This window comes from Trachinotus anak, unplaced genomic scaffold (genome assembly GCF_046630095.1).
Source record: "Trachinotus anak isolate AG129_WGS33_773 ecotype Australia unplaced genomic scaffold, CSIRO_AGI_Tana_v1 ptg000021l, whole genome shotgun sequence".
Lineage (NCBI taxonomy): Eukaryota > Metazoa > Chordata > Actinopteri > Carangiformes > Carangidae > Trachinotus > Trachinotus anak.
In genome coordinates this window covers 8701653-8725636 of record NW_027273872.1, presented here as the reverse complement: position 1 = coordinate 8725636, position 23984 = coordinate 8701653, and the positions used below count along the sequence as shown (strand labels likewise).

The following is a 23984-nucleotide window of genomic DNA, read 5'->3' as shown; positions in this document are numbered from 1 at the left end:
CTAAAGAATGGGAATTTATCTTTCCATAGCAGACATTTCTAAGAATATTTCAGAGTTATTGTTTGTGCTGTCTTCATAGTTGGTTAATGAATCACTCTGATGAAACACAACCACCTCCAACCTAGTGTTGGAAATCAATATCTGAATTTTGTGTTGTCTTTAAAATTGTTTTTTTTCCTGCTGTAACTTTAAACTTTTTGGCTGCTCAGACCAGCGGTCAACAATAGAAATAGTTTGAAAATCATCAGGGAATTTAATACAGTCATACTGAATATTATAAATAGGTTTCAAATGTTGTACTGTAACTGAAAAAAAAAAAAAAAAAAACACAACAAAAAGATGAAAATCAAATATTAATTCAAACACTTTGAATGACCCCCTCTGGTCATTTTCTTTTTTTTTTCCCCCTGAATACTGCTGCATTGTCTCCATCAATGCTTTTCCATCTGCTCAGTCAGCTGGGCTTTAGTGCTGCTCTCGTTGGCCTGCAGGACATGTCCCTTTGTAGTTGCACTGTAGATATGGATTGAGAAGATATCTCCTCTCTTATGTCTTGCAGGACAAAAACTGGCATTGACGTCTCAACTGTGCACTAGCCTGATAACAGAGCTGCCAATTCACTCTCATAATCACTCTGGCAATAGAAAGAATAATTCTCCTCTTCAGCATGACCCTCAGACTGCTATTGATTTTTTTTTTTTTTTTACCTCTGGGGAGTTAGTGAGGTGACATGACTTCAGCAATGTCACAGGAACTGTGAACTATGTGAGGTGTTAGCACTGAGTCAGTGAATGCCGATGGAAGGACTGACCTTTACAGCAAATGTTTGTCTCTGCTTCTTTTAAAGTCCCATGAAGGCTATTCCTGTCTGAGTTCTCGGGCAGACTGTCAGAGCATTTGAGATTGTATTAAATGTCTGACAGGAGGTCATCTTCCTCGCCCTCAGTCCTGACCCTCTCACCATAAAGTGAAAAAATTACTAAACTGCCCCCTTGAATCAGTGAAAGGCAGCCCCGCCCTGCACCATCTGCATCAAGACACGTCCTACAGCTCGGCAAAATAAGCGGATCCCAAGGGCTAACATGCAGCGCAACTAACATGCTATGATGAGTGTACATCATGTACTCGTTTTTGCGTTTAGCCAGGAGCAGGTGTAACGTGTGAACATCAAACTCTGGGACCCTTGTAAGCAGGTGCTCCATTCCCTGCGTCTATTGAATCATGGGTTAAACATGTATATCAATTATCAAAGAAATTGTGTTAATATGCACAGGCAACTCATGCAGAATGAGTCATACTCGGCACGAGTTGACTTTCCTATGGTTTACATTGGAGAAAAAATATTTCTTCGTTATATATCAAAAAGGGCCAACAGGTAGTTAGAATTTATATAAACAATATGAATGCTAAGCAAAGCCTGAGATTCGTCACATAAACAACAGCCTACCTTCAACCTTTGTTCTTTTCCCCCGCCTTTTAATTTAGCACAACTTCCTTTGGTTCTAACAGATCCCTGCATCTAAGGATATTCTCCACATGTCAACTCAATTCCTAACTCCAAAGTCTGTTTGATGTAGTAGCTTGATTTTCTCATCGTGCCAATGTTGCTGTGTTAAAATCCGTACCTTCATGTTTTTTCAGATGGTCCTCAGTGATTCATTAAAGCAGTGATGTGGGTTACGACTTAAACAGCCCAATTTCATGCCTCACTCCTTTACTGCCAGTAACACATTCAACACCCCCCACCCCGAAAAAACACACACACACACACACACACACACACACACACACACACCCCATCAAGGCACTTACCATCCAATTCACATCTGCAAGATTAGAGCACCACTGTGTCAGTTTGCTTCATTTTCATGTTTTTGTTTTTTTTTTTTTTTTCCCCCAAACAGTTGTTCTTTTCAATGGCTTGCCGTCTTGCTGACGATGTATTTGCTCAGTTCCATAAATCGGCCTTGAGTGACTGAGCTTTTATTTATAGCACTGTTTAACTGAGAAAATACCATTAGTAGACGATGTGGGAAGCTCACCTATGAAAATGTATGAGTGGCTCTTTTCCTTTACAACGTGTGTGACTGTGGTTAAGAATAGAACTGGAGAAAGTTCCCTTGAAGCACCAGGAGAGAGATATGGAGTCAGTTAAAGAGCGTATCTAACCTGTGACCCACGGTGTCAGCAATAATGGTACGACCTGGTTTCTTGGATGCCCGCTGCTGCTCTTTAGGTGGAGTGCTCCAGGAGGCTTCATAAAGCTTTTTAGCAGTTCACACACCCACTCAGGGCAGCCCAGCAGCCTTTTCTCAAACACCTACATCTCCTGAACCTGTGTACCATCACAAAGGTTCACACAGTGAGGAGTGAAACTGCTGCAGTTTTGAGACCTTCAGCTTTAGCGCCGCACTCCTCATGTTTGTATTCGGGAAAAAGCGGACCCACAGAGAAATGGGGCCAAATAGCTATGATCTATTACAGAGTTCCTTTCTAAATTGTTTGTTGTGCAAAGACCTTGTCTGCTGCCACACAGTACAACCTTTAAAGCATTGATTTTTTTCTCACCTTGGCAATAAATTGGAACATTGTCACAGTGCAGTGTCAGCGGCTTTATCTGCTTTAGATTCTTGTTGCTTTTTCTTCTGTTTCCAAAAACAGATCTACATGATCTATAGTAGAGAGCACTCTCATCCCATCTTTCCATTTGACAGACGCAAACTTAGATTTGTCTTTGTTAAGAGTTTGGTTTTCAAATTGTGGTCATAAAAAGACTGAAATAACGTGAATTTTGTTTGTGTGTGTTTCTTACATTAAAAAAGGTCTCAATTGTATAAAACGGGATGTCCATGTCTTTTTGATTATAAAGCAGGTCTAGGTTCTATATTTATATTGTGAAAGTAAAAAAGTCCTCAGTCCACAGACACCAGAAAAAAGCGTAAACTATGGGACCTTTAAAAATCTCTCCTAACAACTTACTTTACAAAGATAAATGCTCCAAGCAAACTTTAGGTGTGTGGGTGTCCACAAAGTTCATGTTGCACCACACGTACACTAGAGATGCATAAAAGCCCAGACTGGAGCCTGCTGTGGACAGCACATTCAGCCTTTGAAAACTTAGAATCAGCGTCAGGATTGTTGAGTCGATTCCCCGGAGTCGTCACCTGAGCTCAGGAGTTTGCTGGGAGACGGATGAACTGGTGCTCAGACTCAGTGCCACGGGGATATGCACGAAAGCCTCCAGCTACAGTAATCCCAAAACAACAAAAAATAAAATGTCTTAGGGGGGTATTCCACCCTAAACTTTACTTTAATTCCATTTGAAAAGTATGCAGACATGTGAAAACTGTTCAGCAGCTCTGAGAACAGCAACCTGGTGTGTTGCCAGGATAGAGTTATGAAAGCTGCAGATGCACACAGACCATCTGCATGATTTAGCAGTAGAGCAACCTCAAATCAAGGATACTAATTTATACAATGCAGTCTTACTTGCTGAGAAGATGTAACATTGCTTTGTTTGTCATGGCAACAGAAAATATAGTACCAGCTCTTGATTTCTCTGACAAGATAAAGCTTTGTGCATGAGTTTTGGGTGACCATCAGACACCAGTATGAACTCAGACTTTTTCCTACTCAAGCCACCTTGGCATTTCATGCCTGATGCAGGTCTACTGTGCAAAAGCACCACTTTCCCAGGAAGAGGCGACAGTATGTGGGAGTTTTTTTCACTCTCTTCAGCATTACTGTTATTCTCCTCTGCTCGTCTACCATGAGTGCATTTGACATATTGCAAGTGCCTTGGAGTTAAGGCAATAAATGCAGCTATTTGGATTTGGTTTTGTTGACCGATTCCAATTTGGGGTTTTAAGATCAATCTTCCAATGTTCAACCACCGCAAAGCACTTTAGGAATACACCACAGAAAATTGAAAAAATAAAAATAGCCACAGTTTAAATATGGCCTCCTCAGTAGGTGTTTACCTGTCTGAGTATTTGCCTTGTTGGTGACACCTCCTGTCATAATCTCCACCTCCTTGCATGCACCTCTCTGGTCACTTTATGTCCAGCTTCTGTCACTCTGTGCTGGGCAGTGAAGGAGGAATTTCCCTGAGACAGATGGTGGATGACGTAGCCTTAGTCTTAGTCCCTTTGCTCTCTACCCCCCACCGTAACCACCCTACCTTCGTCCACATGTCCCTCTCCCCTAGCACTTTCAACGCTACCACGCCGAATACTACAAGCTATTAATCCACAGTACCATACCATATCGTGAGCATACATTTTCAGCATGGCTTGACCCAGTAGGTATGAAACCACAGAAACCTTGGCAGTGTTCGGGTCTTAGGATTGTTCAGGACACTCTGCATATGACAACCAGCAGGGTGCAAAGCTTGGCCTGTACGGACTGGAAAAAGGGAACACTTGTAGTGAACCATGTGGAGAACCATACAGAAACTAACTAACTGTAATACAGGATTAAAACTCAGAAGCGCAACAAACCCAGCAATAAAGCAGCAAATTTGTCTATTTACTATTACATATTTGCTTTGCAGTGTACATTTTGTGTAAACCACCATTGGTTGTCAATGTGGGCTGAAGACAGACACTGCAGAAGCTCCTGCACTCAGTCCTCAGGGTCCAGAGTCCCGCTGGCTTTCACTCCTGCCAGCTGATCAGGGACTCCTTTACACCTGGGCAGCCAGGTGAATGCTATTAACGCCAGTTATCTAGTAAGATGGGAAACCAGCAGTAGCCTCATCTGTAGAATATAGAGAAGAGGACTGCACTGAGCTAGGTATTTTGCCTTCAGCCAGTGAAAACCATGCATGTCCAGATTTGATCATTTTTATATTTTCAGAGAAGTTAAAGGATTAACGTACATTCATCAAGGTTGCAGGTACGGTCACAGAAGCAGCAGGGGGAGCGAGGGAGGTGTGTATCTGCATCTCAGCCTCCTGACCTTCCAGACATGGGTGGGTGAGGTATTGGTGGAGGCCACCAATTCTGTACAGCTCTGTGTTACATTAAAGCATTAGATCAGTTCCCTCTCTGCCCTCGGATCCCATTTCACTCGGAAATAAGTCAAATTATGGAAGCTGAAGATGCTCTAAGTGCCATTTACTGGCTTTGACGATTTGTTCCATCAGTGCATCTGATAATGTTGGAATAAGCAGCATCATAACTCCTCTGGTTTCAGGTTGAAAATCTCCCAGATTTTAATGACAGTGAGGATAAAAGTGCCAGCCTTGGTATAACCTTGAGTGAAACCTCAGTGGGCTCTCTTCTGTTGCGTCTTTGATCCACAAAGCTTTCAGCTCGACCTTGAGCTGTATTTCATACATGTGTGCAGGGCGAAGACACACACCTGCAGAAATAGTGTGTTCTGGTTAAAGATCCAGCAGACAAAATGGAGTAACACACTTTAATGGACACGTAGCAGCTCAGCCTGCAGAATTTTGCTCTCCTTTTCAACATGTGTGTCTGTGCATGTGCAGGTGTGTGGGCACGCAGTGCAGCTTTAAGGGAATCACTTCTAATCCTCCAAGGGTTTGGTGATGATGGCATAATTTAAGCCAAGGAGTGGACAGTCATTTAATGCCAAAGTGACATATTGAAGAGGGTGGCCATTTTGGATGCTGGTCAAGAAGGTGCAGTGAAGGTCAGCTGTTGCTTTTTGCCCTCGCCAAAGAAATACCATTGTTCTCACTGGGCGGAGCAGCCCAGCATGTTGAATGAGAGAGCCAAGTGGAAAATTAGTGGTTATCTAAGGAGGAGAGACGTCACCAGAGTTATTTTAGGCAACAGTGGTTCCTTTATATAATCAGCTACAGTTACATAATTTTAATTTTATTCAGGCTGCATTGTAGTGAGGGTAAAATAAAATTATAAAAATATCATTTGTAGTGAAAATACTACTGAAGACCAGTGAACAATATTGCAGCAGGAAATAATTTTTCATTTTTGTTCATCTTTACTAGGTCGCCTATTAAACCAAGCTGGTGTTTCAAGTTCAAGCTAGCCAAAACAAGCCTGTAGCTGTCCAGGTATGAATGCTACATTTACTTATAAAAACATTTTCAGGTTGAGTTCTGTATTTGTCAAAGAGTAGAAGGCGTTGAAGCTTGTGTACATAGAAACTTAAGGAGAGAATACAATCACAACTTAGTTGCTAGTAAGCTAACTTGCACTCTAAATATCTGTGGCGTCTTGGCCCCTCCCACTGATGTTTCAGTCAACCAATCAGATTATTTCTGTCTCTAGAGCAGCTCTGCCTCCATAAAGTGTTTATGCAACAAAAAAAAATCCAACTTGCTGATTTCCCTGTAGCTCCACGGAGGGTCCCACTGAAAATAGGAGCTTTTTGATAACTTTCACACATCAGTGGATGAGTTGATTCTGTGTGTATATTTTCATTTGGCCCTGAACTTCTGTAAAAACCTGCTTCTGTATTTTATCTGTTCAACCCTCCTGACCTGAACTAAACAGTGTCATTGGATGTTAAATCGCCATAAACAGACAGTGGAGGTTGGCACAGTGACGTTGCATAATATAGGTGCAAATATTCAGGCCAAACAGATGACTCATTTCCTCACAGCACAGTCACTGCAGAGGTAGAGAAGGAGCCCATCTGTGGTGTGCATGTGTGCTGCTATTGTGCTGCTCTCTGTGTATTTGGAACAATGCTTTATGTTATGTCAATATGTACATGTAAAGTGTTTTTTTTTTCACTTGTCATCATGTGTTTATATGTGTTTCCATTATTACCTGTTTGTTTGTCTCTGAGCCTTTTGGAGCACACTTGCATATACACTTTTTTATGTTTTTGTTTATATGTGTTTCTCGGCCTGACTGCACAAATAAACTACACAAACTTGCAGTAAATCTGCAAGGATTGTTAAAGTTGTTGAGCAACAACAGTGACTCAGTAATTTCTTGGCCACGTACTCACGTCACAGCCCAACTTGTGTTGGAAAAAACAAACTCTGCAGCTTCCACTGCTCCTGCAGCAGCAGTCATCGATAACTTCACGCCCCTTTCTGTGTCACAGCAGCAGGCGGCGTCTCTTTGCATCAGCGTCCTCCAGGCAGCTCAGCAGGCCCCAACACATCACCGATTCCCCCTGCCCTCTGCTCAGACAGCCCTGCCACTGCCTGTGTGTGTGTGTGTGTGTGTGTGTGTGTGTGTGTGTGTGTGTGTGTGTGTGTGTGTGTGTGTGTGTGTGTGTGTGTGTGTGTGTGTGTGTGTGTGTGTGTGCCAAGTGTGCAGCTGCTGACCCTTGCAGAAAGTTCTGGATGCTGCTGGGCTGACTGACCTGCTGTCCTGGCCAATTCTTGTGTCTGTCCTCCATCTGTGCACTTGTGCAAAGTTGAAAAATGCAAACTACATATTAAAGGTTCCATATTTCATACTTTTCCTGTGGGGGGGGGGTGATATCTACACATCTATTTTACAGTAGACGTGACTTACTCTAGTCTGTTGTGCAGTGATCTAAAGAAACAACTTGCCAAGGGAGGATGCAGCATTAAGTAGGGCCTCCTCCATTATTTGTCTGACATGGTGATTCATATTGTACCTGCATGGCAGAAACCTTGGCAGCAGTGCCTGAAGGTCCATTAGCTTGTCCTGTACATCACTTACTTTGTACAGTGCTCTAAAAGTCACACTGCTAATGGCAGGTCCATTAGTTCTACATTTTTCTTGTCATTTAATATTAAAAAGTTTTCAATTAGTCTTTTTAATGGTTTGTACAGGTTTCAGAAATAGAGAACCTCCCATTGTTACTTTTTACTCTGATACTGTTTTCTGGCGAGAAATATTAAAGGAAAAGTGAAAAGTCTCTTTTTATGTGTGTCCTATTTGCATAATTTTGGCCCTTATTCCTATGACAACACAATGCTAAAACAAGTCCAACAGAGCAAGGAACAGGGGAAGTCAGTAAACATGACATCTTGAAAACAAACCTCCAGCTTTACCAAATTTATTTGAAAGAAATAAAAACTAGGCAGATGTGAAATTTTTTTTTTAATTTTTATGTTTGTTTACAACCTGTGTAAAAATCTGACTAGCTGTGTTCATTGTCCTTATGTCCCCGAATATAAAATGAGCAAGTGAGTAAAATGTTTTCATAACCAACGGCAAAGATGGCAAAAATGTGGGAAACAAAACACCCACATTGTAAAAGAAAAAGATTTTTAAATAAGATTTTTTAGGTTGGGGTAAAGGTCCTCACAGTCTCAAAGGAACGACAGTAAACCCTTATATTTTCAAGTCGCTGTTACTTCCTCACTTAGTCCCACCCACCCAGCTGGCTGGTTGAGGCTGGCAGGATGCCATCTGGTGTTGTTATAGATTCCTGGCATTGATCACGTACATGTTTAGGCTGTCTGTGTTCAGCCAACAAACCTGTAGGATACAGCTTTATTTACTGTCCAAGATGTTTCAGTTTGAAAAGGCTCCTCTTTCACATTAACACTGAAAAGAACAAAAACCATCACATACAAAACCGAGACTGTTCAAGGTCATAAATCAGCTTCACCCACAGGTAACAACCTGCTGTCCAAAAACTCTTAACGCCTATGACTAACACATTTCGCTGCATCAGAAATCAGTTAGCTGTGAGCCATGAAAACTTGTATCATAAAACAATAACACCTGGGAGATCACAGAGTCAACTGCAAATTTCAGTGAAAAATAGCAGCAACATCCCTACAAAATAATGATGACAAACTGTGCCCCATATGCATTTACAGCCACACAGGCACACACAGTCGAGAGGGTGCTCCATAACGCTAATGTGGGCTAGTCATCCCTTTCACCATAGCGTATAGTTAAGTGTCATGCAGCCTCAGCGTACGCCATTAACCGCCTTCTAGGTCAAAGCGTGAATCAGTAATAAGCATCAGCGTCTCTCATGCAGCACGGTGTCTCTCAGCTCCCCGGCGATGCAGGTGGAGTGTTTTGATTCCCTGAACTTTCCACCAAGATCATGCAGAAATAAAACAGGAGATGTAATCAGCACAGAGAAAGAAAAAGAGCTGATGAGTTTGTGTGTTTAGGTTCAGAGACGCTCATTTGTCTGCACGGGTAGCTGAGCGGGACTGCCATGTGGTTTTAGTCTGTGTCTGTAACTGTGTGTGTGTGTATATTTGTCATGCCGATGGCAGTCTAGGGAAACCATTTGTTTTTTTTTAGTAAATATGGATTTACTAACATCCTCAGTTAATTAGCCAGTGACATGAAATCACTCACTGGCTCACACAAGGTGAAGGGTGTTACCAAAAAACAAAAAAAAAACCAGAAGCTCGACATTATTAAGGAATTTGCACTGATCACAATGAATACAAAGTACAATTAGGTTCTTTTATTGTGAAATTGGGATCGTACTCCTGTCAGTTGTACCAACTATTGTAAAGAGGAAGAGTGGATTGGAGACTTCAACTTTTCCAGACTGGTAGCCAACACTGCATGGTAGCTGCTAATCTAATCCACGTGACATCAAACTCATAGACAATTTAAGCATTATTTGCCACACGGAACAACAGCACCTAAAAGAAATCTGCACCACATAGCGCCTATCTAGAAATGTCATCAGTGTAGTGAGCTAGCTCAAACATGGAAGAAGATGTCAAAGATTAGATACTCTAACTGCATTATATTCTTTTCCACTGACCTTCATTCAAATTTGCAATAATCAGTATTTTTATATTAATAATAAATCAAATGACTGTGCCATGTGAAAGGGGTTGTTTATAGTGACAAACACACATAGAATTATGGGGCTCCCCTCAGCTCTAAGCAGCATTTAAATATCTCTCAGCTCATTGTTTTGGTGACATGGCCTATATTTTCCTGATTTGGTTGAGTCTCACCGCTTTAAGCAACCTGATCTCCAACAGCAGCAGGCAGCCGTTTTCACTGAAAAACCTTTGCGCCTCATACACGTTAATGAAAGACCCTGAGCTATTATTGGTCAGACTTCAACTTGAAATACAGTCTGTCCCAGTGGTCACATAGTCTGATACAGTGACGATCCCTAACGATATAAATGTTATGTGTTATATAGTCTGATCCCAGCATTAGGTTCAGCACCAAAGTCACGCTAAAGAGTGAATTGGAAAAATCCAGCATCATACTGAAACCTGAACGAACCCAATTAACTAAACGACTTCAGTGAGCTGTCATTCAAACTGTTGATGTTTTGGTTTTTAGTGTGTCCTGTATAGGTGTGCATTCAGCTATGTAAGTGGCCATTATCTTGCTAATGTTTCTGCATAGAGAATACATGAGGGACTTTTATGTTGAAAATGAAAAGCTGTGATTGACAGCCACATTGGCCACATGGGGATTCCCTCTGTAGTTTTTGGACCGCCCACCCCCGGCAGGCTGTTGCAGGGCAGAAAACCCCCACAGATCGGAGAATGTCAATCTATTGTCGTTATTACATAAGGGAGAAATATAGCTCAGCATTGCACAAAGGGCATCTGGGTGGTTCTAGACATCAGCTGCCTACAGAACCCAACAAACAAAGAAATGTTGGGCTTTAGATCCGTTTGAGAAATGCCTATTTCAATCATAGTGATCCTGTAATTTTAATGCATCCTGATAATCCTATTTTTGTCTTCACATGCATCATAAAATGATGTGCTCATCTGGTTGGTAAAGATTTTAAGTAGGGCTGACATGTTCAAGTGTTTATCCCTCACTATATAACGTGTAGATCTCTAAATGTACAGAGTATTTTGGGTTTTCCAGTTTTAGATGTTCTGCATCTTTAAAGTCGCAATAGAACAGGGTACACAAACATGATATGTTGATACTAAGTGGAGCATTTCAGAAAGTTACAACCTGCGCTGCTTAAAGCTGAACCTTGTCACACAGAACTCAAGTGAGTTTTCATTTGTAAGACTGACAGTTAATTTGGTGACATATAATAGAAAGTAGGCGGGAAAAGATGTTGCCAGTGTCAAACTTAGAGTGCAGGTTTATGCTTATATTCTTGGGGGAGGAATGGAGTATTGAACTCGTAAAAAATAAAGACACAGATAGTTTTCATTTTACTTTGGGCCAACACTGGTTTGAAGTACTTTTGTAAATTTGATTTGGTAATTGTATTTTTGACAGATTAAGCCAAAGTTGGTCTACTTTCTGATGTGAGATTGTCTAATGTCAAATGAATGAATGTTGACTCAACTTTTGCTTTTCTATCTGAACATTTGCTCAACCCTGTCCATCTGTGTTCATCATTCTTCCTTCAAAGCAATACAAACATTTGGTTCAGTATGGTCTGGAAGTACTTGACTGTGTATGTATTGGATGGTCTTGTCAATCATTTATTATTCATTCATTAAGGGGCTATTGAGTGCAGGCGTAGCACTTCTCGGTAGATCCTTTTATTCTTTGGAAATCCTTTTTACATGTGGAAAAAAGGAAAGCTTTTTACCTACTTTTAAATAGGTGATTAGCTCAACCCTCTTCCCCTTATCCTGTAAATGACCTGGTCTTGATTAAGGTAGTCTGGACCACAGCTCTTCAACGTTCCCTAAAGTTAAGGTGACTGAACCATCTCCTCTCCAGTGGTGTCAGTGGAAACAGTGCAGCACTGTAACTGTTGGGTAGAAGACTGTGGTTACACTGTTCAAATATTATCCTGTCAGCAACTACGTGAATGCACCAGCTGCTGATATGTGCTGCAAACAGAACCAGAACAAAGTCAGGTTAAAAGAAAGGCCTTTCCATTTTGAATTGCTGCCAGCACTCCTGACTGTTGAAGCCACAGGCAGCTCATAGGTCACAAAACTCAATCTTCTGGACATGGCTGCAGTGGTCTGTAACTTGAATTTCAGAAAACGCCCCTCGGTCGGCCGCTGTCACTTCACCATGATTATAACACATACACCACACACGGTGTGACATGAAGACCTTCAGGGTGAGTTTCTGGACCATGATGACAAGTAAAATATCAATAGATCAATCATCCGCAGTCTGACGCTCTTTAAATTTGCCCCCTCAGCAGAGATGGGTGGAGGCCTTGTGTTTCTGAAGAAGAGGAGTCTGGGTGCTTTTTTCCTTTTGATTGTGTTTCTGAATGTGTTACAAAAGCATAATTGTAGGAGCGGCATACACAAACATGCGGTTAGCTCTGAATGGGGTGAATTGAACAGAAAAACAAGCATCCAGTGTAAACTTTTTGTTATTTTCAGTCATAACATCAGTGAGAAGTGATACAGGAAAGAAATGCAGATGTTAGAAGCTACTATGCTGCATTCATTCACCAAAGTCAGGTACTGGCTGAAATCACTACAAGTCATGTTCAAAAGACAGTAACTAAAGGATGGACCAGTTTTACTGGCCATGTTTGATATATAATTGTTGGATCTGTGTCTTTGTTTATTTGTTATAAAAATGTAATTTCCAGTTAACTTTAGTGTTTAACATCTTGTACTTACTGTATCATCGTTTTTAATGATAAAGTTTTTTCTTCCTCTGTAAAATATCTTGTAAAATACCAACCGAGTCTGAGGAATAATTGACAAAAATATAATATATAATAAGTGCCACCAAGATCACAGAGTGCCAGTTTTGCCTCTGATAGAAAGAGCTGAGTTTATGACTATGATTTTAGATTGTCAACAATAGTACAGCTGTTACCTGGGTTGTTCTAGAGCGCTGCAGGGATGACGCATTTTTGTAGGCTAACCTGGATGTTAGCTTCACTCTGGCTCCCTTGACAAAAAGCCAATGGGATTTTTATATGGGCTTTTGGAATACAGCAGAAAATGACCCCTGCAGCAAACGATTTGAAGCCTAAATACAGTCACCATAAGTAAAAAACTAATAGGCTATAAACAAATGACACCACAGTCACATGATTTAAACATCACCACAACCAAAGCTCTGACATCATCTACAAAAGCCTTTCCTCTTACAAAGTTAGCAACAGTTTGAGAGTATAAACACAACAAGGTTGTAAAAAAAATGGACTGGTGAGTAGATCGGTTATCATGTTCGGCGTGATGACATTTCATGTTCCCGACAACCTATATAGTCTCATTTAGCCACTTGTTAGCAGCCGTCCTTTTTAAGAAACATGAAAGTGTAAAGAAATCATGACTGGGGTATTTACTGACGTATTTTATGTTGTAGAATAAAACGTGAAAATGTCTTGAACCAAAAACCTTTCCAACAACCCAGAGACCTCAGGATGAAGGAATCGGAAGTGTTAACATGCTAACTCATTTCCAGGTTTTAGCACTAATTCCTATAGAACAGCTTGAAATGGTAATGGTTTAGTTTGTTTAGCTGAGCTGAGCTTTTCACTGTAAATCTGTATTTTCCATCTGACTTTGATGAGAAATAAGGGTAGTGGGGGTTTCTTAGCCTCTCTCTTCAGTGGATTTATTCATGTTTGGCCACACGAAAACAAGCACTGGCCATCCAGAGGAGTGAATTGTGTCTGCTGCTCTCCACTGGTGATAACTGTGATCACAGGCAACATGTTGAATTGGCTCTGGAGCCAGAGGTGTCAGCTTAGCCGGGTCCAGTCACTGACCTCAGAAGCTTAATAATTACACAGATGCTAATTTGTCCTGTTTTCAGTCTTCAGCGCAGAGATAATGAAAGTTTGAATAATAAACAAGAACCCTGAAAGCAAATTGAAAGTCTATTTGCATCCCAGTTTGAATTAGCTGAATAATTTGAAAGTTTTTATCTGTTTTGCAAAAGAAACTGATTGTTTCCCCTGAAGATCCACCTGTAGGCTCTCTCACCCTCTGTAGTCTTCCTCTGAACTAATTAAAAGACTTTGCCTGTGATAACAGCACTCCTCGAGGAAAAGGAAAAACTGGTGGAATACATCTTTCATAAAAAAAAAAATAAAACCTAATAGTTGAAAGATGTTGTTGTATTTAACATAATTAAAAATGTATAACATTAACAAACTTAAAGTTTAATTAAAAACAAGTTCTTCTTTTCAACTCAGAGTGACAGGTGATAATGAATGATGTCTCCTGCTCATAAACTCCCACGTAAATCTTACTGTAATATTAGAAGCTTTATCCATATCACCACTGAATGGCTTATTATCAAGTTAGACATATGAACTTTAAGATGACTCTGCTGTTAGCTGATTAAAAAAGTAAGAATTAATCAGTTTGAAATGAAGCATGATAAAATGAGGCGCGTAAGCAATAAAGTTGAGAATTCAGTGCAGATTTGGGTTTAAGTCTGTGTTGTTGTTGAGTGGCCCTGTAGCATAAATAATAAAAGCCACTGTGCTGTGTAGCTCACGTGTCTACCGAGGGCAGATATCATTACTGCACATCAATTCATCAGGATTACAGAGCCCCCCCTTCTTGTCTCGTTTCTCTGAATTACATTAAATTGGGTTGATATCCACCATAAAACATTGTTCTTACATGCCAAGGAAGCTGAAAACCAGTTAAGTGTGAAGAAACTCATTTGAATTGCTCACGGAGACTGCCCACCCATGCACTACAGTGTCATATGAAATCCAGTGGGAAGCATGTGTCATATAGAAATTACATGTCATGGTATCTAAGCCTGTGATTAAGTGGTCAAGTCCTGTAAGGTATGTTACATATTAGTACCCTGATTGAAATGAATGGTGCAAGCAGTTATGGACAAAATTCAGTAATATTTGAAAACACAAACAATTCTTTTCCCCATGTAGAGGGTTGGAAAGCATGTTCTAACATCACAGTCACACTGGTGGGACTTAGTGTCAAGTGGACATGTTTCCATAGTTTGAATCAAAGCTTAATATTGAAAGAAAAGTGATTACACTTGTACAATCAACTCTCTAACTGCACAAACACAGTGTGTATGAATCTGTCTCACAGCATTTGGATGGAGGCCATGCCTGTAGCTCACGAAGACACGGTCCATATCAGCCTCATTAGCAGAGAGTGGACAGAGCAAGATGGATAAAGAGGGGAAGGAGGGGGAAAGCAAAAAAAAGGAAGATGAAAAGGAAAAAGAGAGGATGTGCAAAGAGGGAGAACATGCAAGAGAAAGCGTATAAAAGCCAATGATTTACAGATGTTTAAAGGTCCTATATTGTTTAAAGTGAGATTTCCATGTCTGTTTTGATTATAAAGCACGTCTAGGTTCTATATTAATACTGTGAAAGTATCAAAGGGCTCAGTCCACATAGAAATGCACACAGCCTGTTTTCAGAAACTGAGCTTTAAAACGAGCTGTCAGGACTGTAACTTTGTGATGTCACAACAAAGCAGTCACCGCTCTCAGCTACGCCCCAAGCCCCGCCCACCTTGACCTACCTATATCTTTATTCAATCACTATCACAAAAAAATTATCAACCTTTTGTTACCAGAGCTCCAGAGAGAGACCAGAGAGAGAAAATGTGAAACTACACTGACATGTTTTTTTTGCGACTAAATCTGCAAATATATCTTCTCATGTATATTAATACTTCAAATAAAACATTGGAAAAGTGTAAAATATAGGACCTGTAAGTACGAACTCTGAGGGAGGGGATGTCCATTACGTGGAAAATATCCACATCAGCATTATGAAAAGTCTGATTCAAAATCACCAAGGAAATCCCAACACTATACACAAAAAATACAGATGAGTCTATTTTTTTCTCTTACATAATACAGATACAGAACAAATACCAGTCCATATACCAAGGGGTTTGTAAGGTCATACTTGAGTCATATATCTTCATATAGTAATATTCTCCAGGGTTCTTCAGCAAATCCTAATTAATCCTTTAGGATAATTATGTTTTATCTCCTATGTGACTGCACAACCAGAACACAGGGAACCACCTTGTGCAGTATACTGCAGATTACATTTTCATGGTTACACTATCAATACTGGTGAAGACATTTACTATTAATGCCTGTTTTTGACATAAGTGTCTATTATTAGGACACTGTCACAGTGTAGGGAAATTTTCTTTCGAATGTTATTTTTTCAATAAGTGCCCGATAATGACAGGTTATATTACTTTCTCATTTAAATGATTTTGTAGAAATGCATGAATGTGTTTACTGTAGCTATGATTATGTTGATAACAAAATTAGTTCCAATTACATTTCAATTTGACAAAATAATTGATTCTATGGTTCTTAGAGACAGACACCAAGCCTTCTGGTGATAAATTAAGTAAAAGGCTACAAACCTCCAAGCTATTCATTTGCTTTCATGGCTCTGGAAACTCTGCTTAAGTCATTGGAATTAATGCTCTAACTCTGTTTATTTCATAATTACAGTTAATATTAATTTGAAATCCAGAACGATACCAAAATCCAACCTGGTCTTAGGTCAAAAAAACTAGTCAAAGGTCTGTTTGTTTGTTTGTTTGTTTGTTTGTTTGTTTGTTTTTTGTTTTTTTTCTTTTTGGGTTTTTTCTTTTTATTTATTTTTTGGTTTGTGTTGATTTTTATGGAATCCATTCCAAGAGCAGCAGTGGCCTCAAGGTTAGAGACATAGTTTGTAACTGATACTGAAGGACCCTGGTTCAGTTCTCTGAACTCCATTACCACAGTTCAAGTATTTATGAGCAAAAAAAATTCAACCCCCATCTCAGAAATGCCACTCCCAGTCTGATCAACAGATCAGACTGGGAGTGGCATTTCTGCTCAGTAAACCTACACTGAATAAATAAAGGTTAAAACCACGTCATTGTTAAAGGTGACTACACAGAAGAAATAGCTAATGAAAAATAATAATGATAATAATGAGCACCACTTTAAAGGTCCCATATTTAAAATTTTTACAGTGTTTCATATGAAGTTTAGATATCTATAACAAGCTATATTCATGATTTGAAGAACCAAAAACCATCTCAAAGTAGTTTTACATCTCTCTCAGGCTTCTGTCTGGAGCTCTAGCTGCAACAGGTCAGTGAGCCAATCAGAGGAGAGGCTCTGAGACTCGCTTTTGATTGGTTGCGTGTTTCATCAGTGATTTGATAAAGATATAGCAGATTTCAGGTAAACACTCAGAGAAACCAAATCCTGCAAGGTTGGACGGCTTGGGGCATGGCTGAGAGCAGTCGTGGGCCATGCTGGGGGCATAGCTGAGGGCGGCGACTCCTTTGTTGTGACATCACAAAGTTACAGAAGTCCTGATGGGTAGTTTTACGGCTCAGTTTCTGAAAACAGGCTGTGTGCATTTCTCTGTGGGCTGTGAGTGCTTTGATACTTTCACGGTATTAATATAGAACCTAGACCTGCTTTTTGATCAAAACAGACAGGGACATCTCACTTTATACAATATGGGACCTTTAACAGAAAACGTTTGACAGGAAAGCTCCTCAGATCTCTGACTCAGTGTTTATACGTGTATATTCTGTCCAAATGCTCTGCAGCACATCCACTGTTATTTTTCCCTGTTTACACACACAAGTTTGCTGTCTCAGAGAGTGTTTACATGTTTGTCCAGTAGAAGGCTTCACTGCAGCTGCTCTTTCTGTTCTGTTGTGGTTTGGTTCCCCTGCTGTGGTTTTCAACCAGGAGGGAGGTCTGTCGCATCTCACTGATTACGACCCCCTCATGCGTACTCCTCGTGCGTGTGTCTGTTTGTGTGTATCTGTGTATGTGTGTGTATTCTGGGGTTTGTTCATCAGTGTGTCAGTAGGTTTGAGTTTGATGTTTTTGTGCTGCGTCAACCATCTCTTTCTCCACTTTACTTGGGCACACACACACACACACACACTTGCACGCGCTTTCACTTTATCATCTAATGCCAGCTAAAGCCGACTACTAAGGCCAACCCCAGTCTCCCTTGTCTGTATGTCACACACTTTGCTGCTCTCCTCTCTCTCTCTCACTCCCCCTCTCTCTCTTGCCACACACAGGCAAACACAGAATCACACACACGCATACACATGCACACACACACAAGCATACACACATACACGTCCCGGTTTCCCCTGTGGCTGCCTGATTGAGGTTTCAGTGCCTCGCCCTTTAGATTTACTGTAATCATCAAAGGAAGGAAGGAAGGAAAGAGAGGGAAAGAAAGTTAAATTGAAGGATGGAACAGCAAAGACGGGATAGAGTGAGTGATGGAGTAAAAGGAGAAAAGGGTTTGGGGAGGTGTGCAGGGTGGGAGGGGAGTGATGAGGTAGTGAGAGAGGTGGCGACGGAGGGTGGAACAAAGCTAGAAGAGACGTGACTGAGAAGCTGAGGAAGGTCAGAGGGAGGAGGAGGAGTGTTTGAGGGAGAAAGGAGAAGAGAAATGATGAATGAAGTGATGATTAGAGGTAGGGGGCAGGAAAGAGGAGAAAGAGAAACTCCAAGGCTGCCGAGGACAGAAAACATCTCCCATTAAACAGAGATTACAGCCTCTGTCGGTCCAGAGTGCTTTGCGACTTTACAACCTCTGCTGTCAGCCACTGATGATATAACACCCAGGTTTAAAGATCAATTTGTCACTTTTCATCTCCTCCTACACCTCATTCTCCTCCTCCTCTTCCTCTTCCTCCAAGGCTGAGGGCAGAGATGCCAGAGGAGGAGGAGGACGATGAGGAGGACGATGAGGAAGAGGAAGGAGGGGGGAGGAGGAGAGAGGAGCTGAGTTGTGGCCTCATCGAGAGAAAGAGGTGAGAAAGCTGACTTGTATTTACGAGCACTTTTGATGATGTCATCTGCAGTAAATCTTCCCCCCTCCCCCTGCACTGCTTCACGTTCTTGCAATAAGAGCTCGGCACACACACACACGCACACAAACACACACACAAACACACACAATGCTGTAACTGCCCGGCAGATTGAATCAATTCCTCATTTATCCTGACTTTTCTCTCTACATGTCTGTGATAAGCTATGGCCAGTGCTTCCAGAACTGAGGTCTGGGGGACTCAAGGAGTCCTTTAAGTTGTTCCATAAAGGTCCCAATCTAAAACATGGAGAGCTGCAATTCACTTTGAATTCATGCACAAGTTACAAGACCAGACACAGGTCGGTTATAGGCATACGTTGCATTACTACTGACCATTTTCCAATCATAAACCTTCCATGAAGACATCAGCTACAGTGTTGCACAGGTAGTGGACAGAGCATGTCGTTGCCACTAGTTGGCAGCATAAACACGATTATTCTCATCTATGATTTGCATGTCAAATACTGTAAAGGTCATGGGTGACAGACGAGTGCTTCCTGCGTGCCTGGTGAGATGACCTTGCTCTGCACTGTATAAAACAGACAGCACAAAAAAAAAAATTACAGCCTAGATGGGAGCAGATGGAGTGTGAGTTTCTCCTCAGAGTGAAGAGAGAGAGCGAAGTGAGATAATAGCCCACAGCTAATCCACTGCACACTGAAAACTCATTACTCCTTAAGAAGGAAACAAAAAAAACGTGCTCCCCAGGATGGAAAGAACGTTCAGTCTAAGGTGAAGACCTTGGCACAAACGGCCTGGTTTTCCTCATGTGTGAAATCTCTTTTATGCACAGTTCAGTGAATTTGACTCCTTGTCTTTATTGAGGAGGATCTTTGTACGAGCCTGGTGGTAAGCACCCGCGGCTCCCGGGACCCTCACTGACACACTCACCGACAGCGAAAATACATTTTTAATGTTTCTGAATCAATGTGCTCCTTCAGCAAGTGAACTGAAGAGGAGTATACCAGCCTATCTTGTTGTGGCATCACTAAAACACTAAGAAACACCTGCTCAACTGGTATCACCACAAGTTCAGTCATAAATACAACATATATAACTCTTTACATCAAGCATGTCAAATCAGGAGCATCTAAATGCGTCACAATGTAAAATAAATCACAATAAGTTGCCTTTGTCTCGACATTTGACCACAGCTAAGCCACAGAAGGAAGATGAGGCTTCACATTCAGTGGTTGTTTAATGAAGTGGTTCCTGCTCTGCCTCGTGCTTTTACATCCGCACTGTGCAGATTCAGTGTGACGTGACCTCAGATCCTTCGTCACCTCCAGAGGAAACGGTGACGACTGTGTGTGCATGCTACATGAAGTCATATAATGGAGAACAGGTGTTCAAGCAATGTATGAGTGTAGCTGGAAATCATGTGATGAAATGGGAACAATGCCCTACACCACGATTATTCATGAGGACTTCATTCCACTGACCACATCTTCACATCCTTATCTACTACTCAATTATCAAATGTTCCTTAGCACTTCTTTTAAAAGGTCCCATATTGTGTAAAGTGAGATTTCCATGTCTTTCTTGATTATAAAGCAGGTCTAGGTTCTATATTAATACTCAAAGGACGACAAAGATTACACTGCTGTGTTGCACCTATGCCTCCTCATAGCTCAAAAGCACCACTGGAAGTAGTAAGTATTTTCCATCTAATGCTTGTTGGATCCACAGAGTAGGAGCGGATTACGCTCAAAGGTCAGTGGTGTATTATGTCAGGTTTAAGGGAAATCTAATTCGGGTTTAAAAGAGCCAAAGTTTGACTGTTGTCAGGAGACGGGGTGTGAACTGTACTCTGTAGTTACATCATCCCCTGGCTCCAATAACGCAACAGTTGCAGCAGCTTTGTAGATTTTAATGAAGCCATTTCAGAGAAGGCAAAGTGTGAAACAGTGTGAACATAAATATTAAAGGCCATGAAAACATGTCATGGACTGTGGAGGTTTTGCATAAATACAATCTTCTGCCAAAGTCAGTACTGCTCACTATGATTTTAAGTGGCCATGGCTGGAGTTGTCACATGCTTCCATGCACCAATCAGGACTAAGCAACATGTGAGGTTGGATATTGCCAACAAATGTGTTAAATTGCACCATCCTGATGAAGCAGCTTTACTTAGTTTTGGACTTTAACTTTGATTCTTGTTTGTTTATGTTTATAAGTGAGAAACACAGAGAGATTTCAGTACTGACTCTGATCGTCCCATGAAGATACCAGTTGCAGCAGAGCAGGGTTTTATTTCCACTCTGCTCCGTACAAACACTCACTCTAAAGGTCCCGCTGTGGACAAAATATTGCAGCGGCTCTGCTGTGTTAAAACCACTTAGGTCCTTTCACCTTCCACCGCACCATCTGCATATTCATACATGATAACAAGTCTGTGTTCCTTCAAAATTCATTACTCTGTTATGATAATCTCATGTCCAGGGACTCGTTGCAGCACAAGCAATTAGAAAATCATTGACATGCCTGCATACTGGAATGAAATTATTGAAGATTAGATTCTGCCTTGATTATCTTTTTTTCCCCTTCCCCTTCAGGTAGAATGTGTGGACTCAGCATTTGGAGATAAGAGTCACTGCAGCGTCCAGTCAAGAGGCGGCACACACAGCCTGATTAATGGTATAAGACTGAGCCGCGGCAAAGACCCTGCTTTAACACCTACTGGAAAGCAGGTTGCACTCACTGGAACATGAAATGCCCTTTTGGCCACAGCAGTTCAGTCTACATTACAAATCACGAGCCTGTTACAGTAAGCTATACTCAGTGTTGCCCCAGGGATCAACTGCACCATGTGTGCAGAAAGCCAGCGGCAGATGTGGAGGAAAAAAAAACACAAAAAACACCAAGGGATGAGAAAAAAAAAGAAATGAAATATTAACTGCATCTGTCTATGATGGAAGAGAACAATGATGTGTGAATTTGTGCAGCAAATTGGGAAGGCACTGAATCTCAAAAAGTTTACAGACAAAATAACACCTCCAGGGAAAAGCACAGGGCGTCATCGAACATGCACACAGACACAAGCTGGAGGTATCCGACGGAGAAAAAAGGTCAGACTTACCTCCCAACGCTTGTTTCATAACGAAATTCATGATGATGGCTTTTAATTCCCTGCCTTCCTTATGGGAGCGATGTTACATTCAATAGTTGTGGAAAAGTAGAAGTCCTTTGTTGCCAGATCTGGGAGGAAATGACAAAAAAAAGATGTTTCCCCTCATGGAAAAGGATCAATAATACTAAAATTAATAATCCTAAAATTGTCCAATTTATCAAATAAGACACCAAAAGCAATGACTATAAAGCATATACTATACTGGAATATTAATGGTTTAAAACGCCATTAGGTAGGATCACTACAAACTCACTTTATAGGCTACTACAGGCACACTCCTTATTAGATATTTAAAGAGTATACAAATATTAAAGGATCATTTCTGAAAGGTTACAGCTGAGCCTGCAAACAGTCACATATAAGCTTATAGGCTGTGCATTTGTGTGTTAGGCACGTTTCTTCAATGCGCCAACTGAAGGACACCAAGGTCAGTGGTTCAAGCACAACCTGAACACAACGGGAAGCACACAAAAAACACCAAACATTTAAAATCTACTGAGCTGCTGTGGCTCATTATCTCCTTTAAAATGTGACGCTTTTTTTCAAGAATCCGGACAGGTGTTGGTTTTAGTGCCAGGCACTGACGGGGAGTGTATGTGTGTGTGTCACGACAACCAGTAATAAGCTCTTATGTGGCTGGGCTTAGCCCGCAGTCCGGCGAGTTTGGAGAAAGTGCACGGTGCCAGTCCTCAGCTTGGCAGGACGGTCTGCTGTCATGCATGTGGACGCCGGACTGAACCACTGCACACTGTGCATTTTTTTCCTGATCATGTGGTAAAACTTTCCATTCTCCATTGGAGAGACACTGGACCCAGCCATCCCACTCCGGCATCAAAAAAAAAAAAAAAAGAAAGCGGTCCGTGCAGTGCTTTAATTAAGCAACAATGCAGACTCATGCATGCGAGTTTACAGCTACATATATAGTGAATGTGCGGTAAATATGTTTTTAAAAAAAAAACAAAAACAAAAAACAAAAAAAAACGACCCGACTGTGCGTTTGCGTTCAGAGAGATGTGAAAGCAGAGGTACACACGCACTTCCTTGTTCTGATCAGAGGCTGGTTTCAGCACCACCGCGGCTGGACAGCTCCCCAAACCGCTGAATTAACACTGAGGGAGCCGCGTCAAGCATCGATTTACCTCCGTCCGGCGCCTGGATGAAATCCTCCTCACACACTCAACACACCAAACAAGGATCAAGAGAGCGGAGCTTGAGCTGCAGCAACCTCCGGAGCGAAGTTATCCTGCAGCAGGCAAACAGCGGCACGGGCTAATCTAACTGCTCGTCCCTTGCATCTCTTGCATCCCCGGGGCTGGAAAAAGGACGTCCTTGGTGCTTCCTCCTGCCTGCCGCTTCGTCTTCCTGCACACACACTCACTCACTCACTCACACACACACAAACACACACGTAGAGAGAAAGAGGAGGAGTAGAAGTGGTGGTGGTGGGGGGGGGGGGGGGGGTGTGTAGTGGTGGTGGTTTGCGGAGGGTGAAGCAACTGCCGTTCACACCGTGATGGGAGCGACTGAATCACATGGAGGGCTGAAGAGAGAAACGTCCCACTAACGTCCCCCTGACCGATAGAGAGAGATCAATTATTCAGCCCTGACGCTGGATGGCTGCTCCGTCCTACAGCCCGCCCCCCGTCTCTGCAACGGGAAGAGGGACTCGGCTTGCACTTAAAACGGTAGAGCAGAATAGAACAGATATGTGATGGCTATGGGGGGATCTGTTGTCGCTTGATGTCTATCGGTTTGTCCGTGTTGCATTCGGTTTGCATCCAGGTGGAGCAACGTGAAAAATCACAAAATGTTCCAGTGGGCTTCCTTTCATGTTGCTGCAGGGAAATCTAGTGTGTCTGTGGTACTTGATAGTGCACCATGAACATATTGTTCATTATTATATTCATATCCCATTGTTGCATTATAATATTCAGAGACATTAGAGCATGCCAGTGGTGTGCACAGATGCTGTAAGGGACGGGGGCAAAATGCAAAATGGGCATCTTTTCTGGGTTAGGTTATTTTTACACTATATGGCACATCAGAGAGGCGTCAAAAGTATGCGAAAATGAAGCAGGAAAGTGTGCTGGTATGACCTTGACACATCCAGGTTAAAAAAAAGGTTTCAGATACAGGACATTTTCATGAAAATGTGGCCCTGTGCATGGCAACATGCTCCCATTAGGGGCTGAAAAAGACT

At 41.6% G+C, this 23984-nt stretch overlaps 1 protein-coding gene and 1 long non-coding RNA gene across 2 annotated transcripts in view; one reads left to right on the top strand and one right to left on the bottom strand.

The window, feature by feature from the left end:
- The window catches only part of LOC139605968 (complexin-2-like), a 57211-nt gene extending 33776 nt beyond the window's left edge, over positions 1-23435 (bottom strand). The window contains exons 1-2 of the mRNA XM_071457878.1: positions 22924-23435; positions 21734-21852 (exon numbers count right to left, since the gene is read on the bottom strand). Coding sequence (XP_071313979.1) covers positions 21734-21764 — 31 coding nt within the window. The 5' untranslated portion in view covers positions 21765-21852; positions 22924-23435. The remainder of the gene's footprint in view (positions 1-21733; positions 21853-22923) is intronic.
- On the top strand, positions 4726-7201 carry LOC139605897 (uncharacterized). Its single transcript, XR_011684496.1, has 3 exons — positions 4726-4896; positions 5978-6043; positions 7048-7201. It is a non-coding gene; the product is annotated as an uncharacterized lncRNA (long non-coding RNA).
- Positions 23436-23984: the final 549 nt, after the last annotated feature.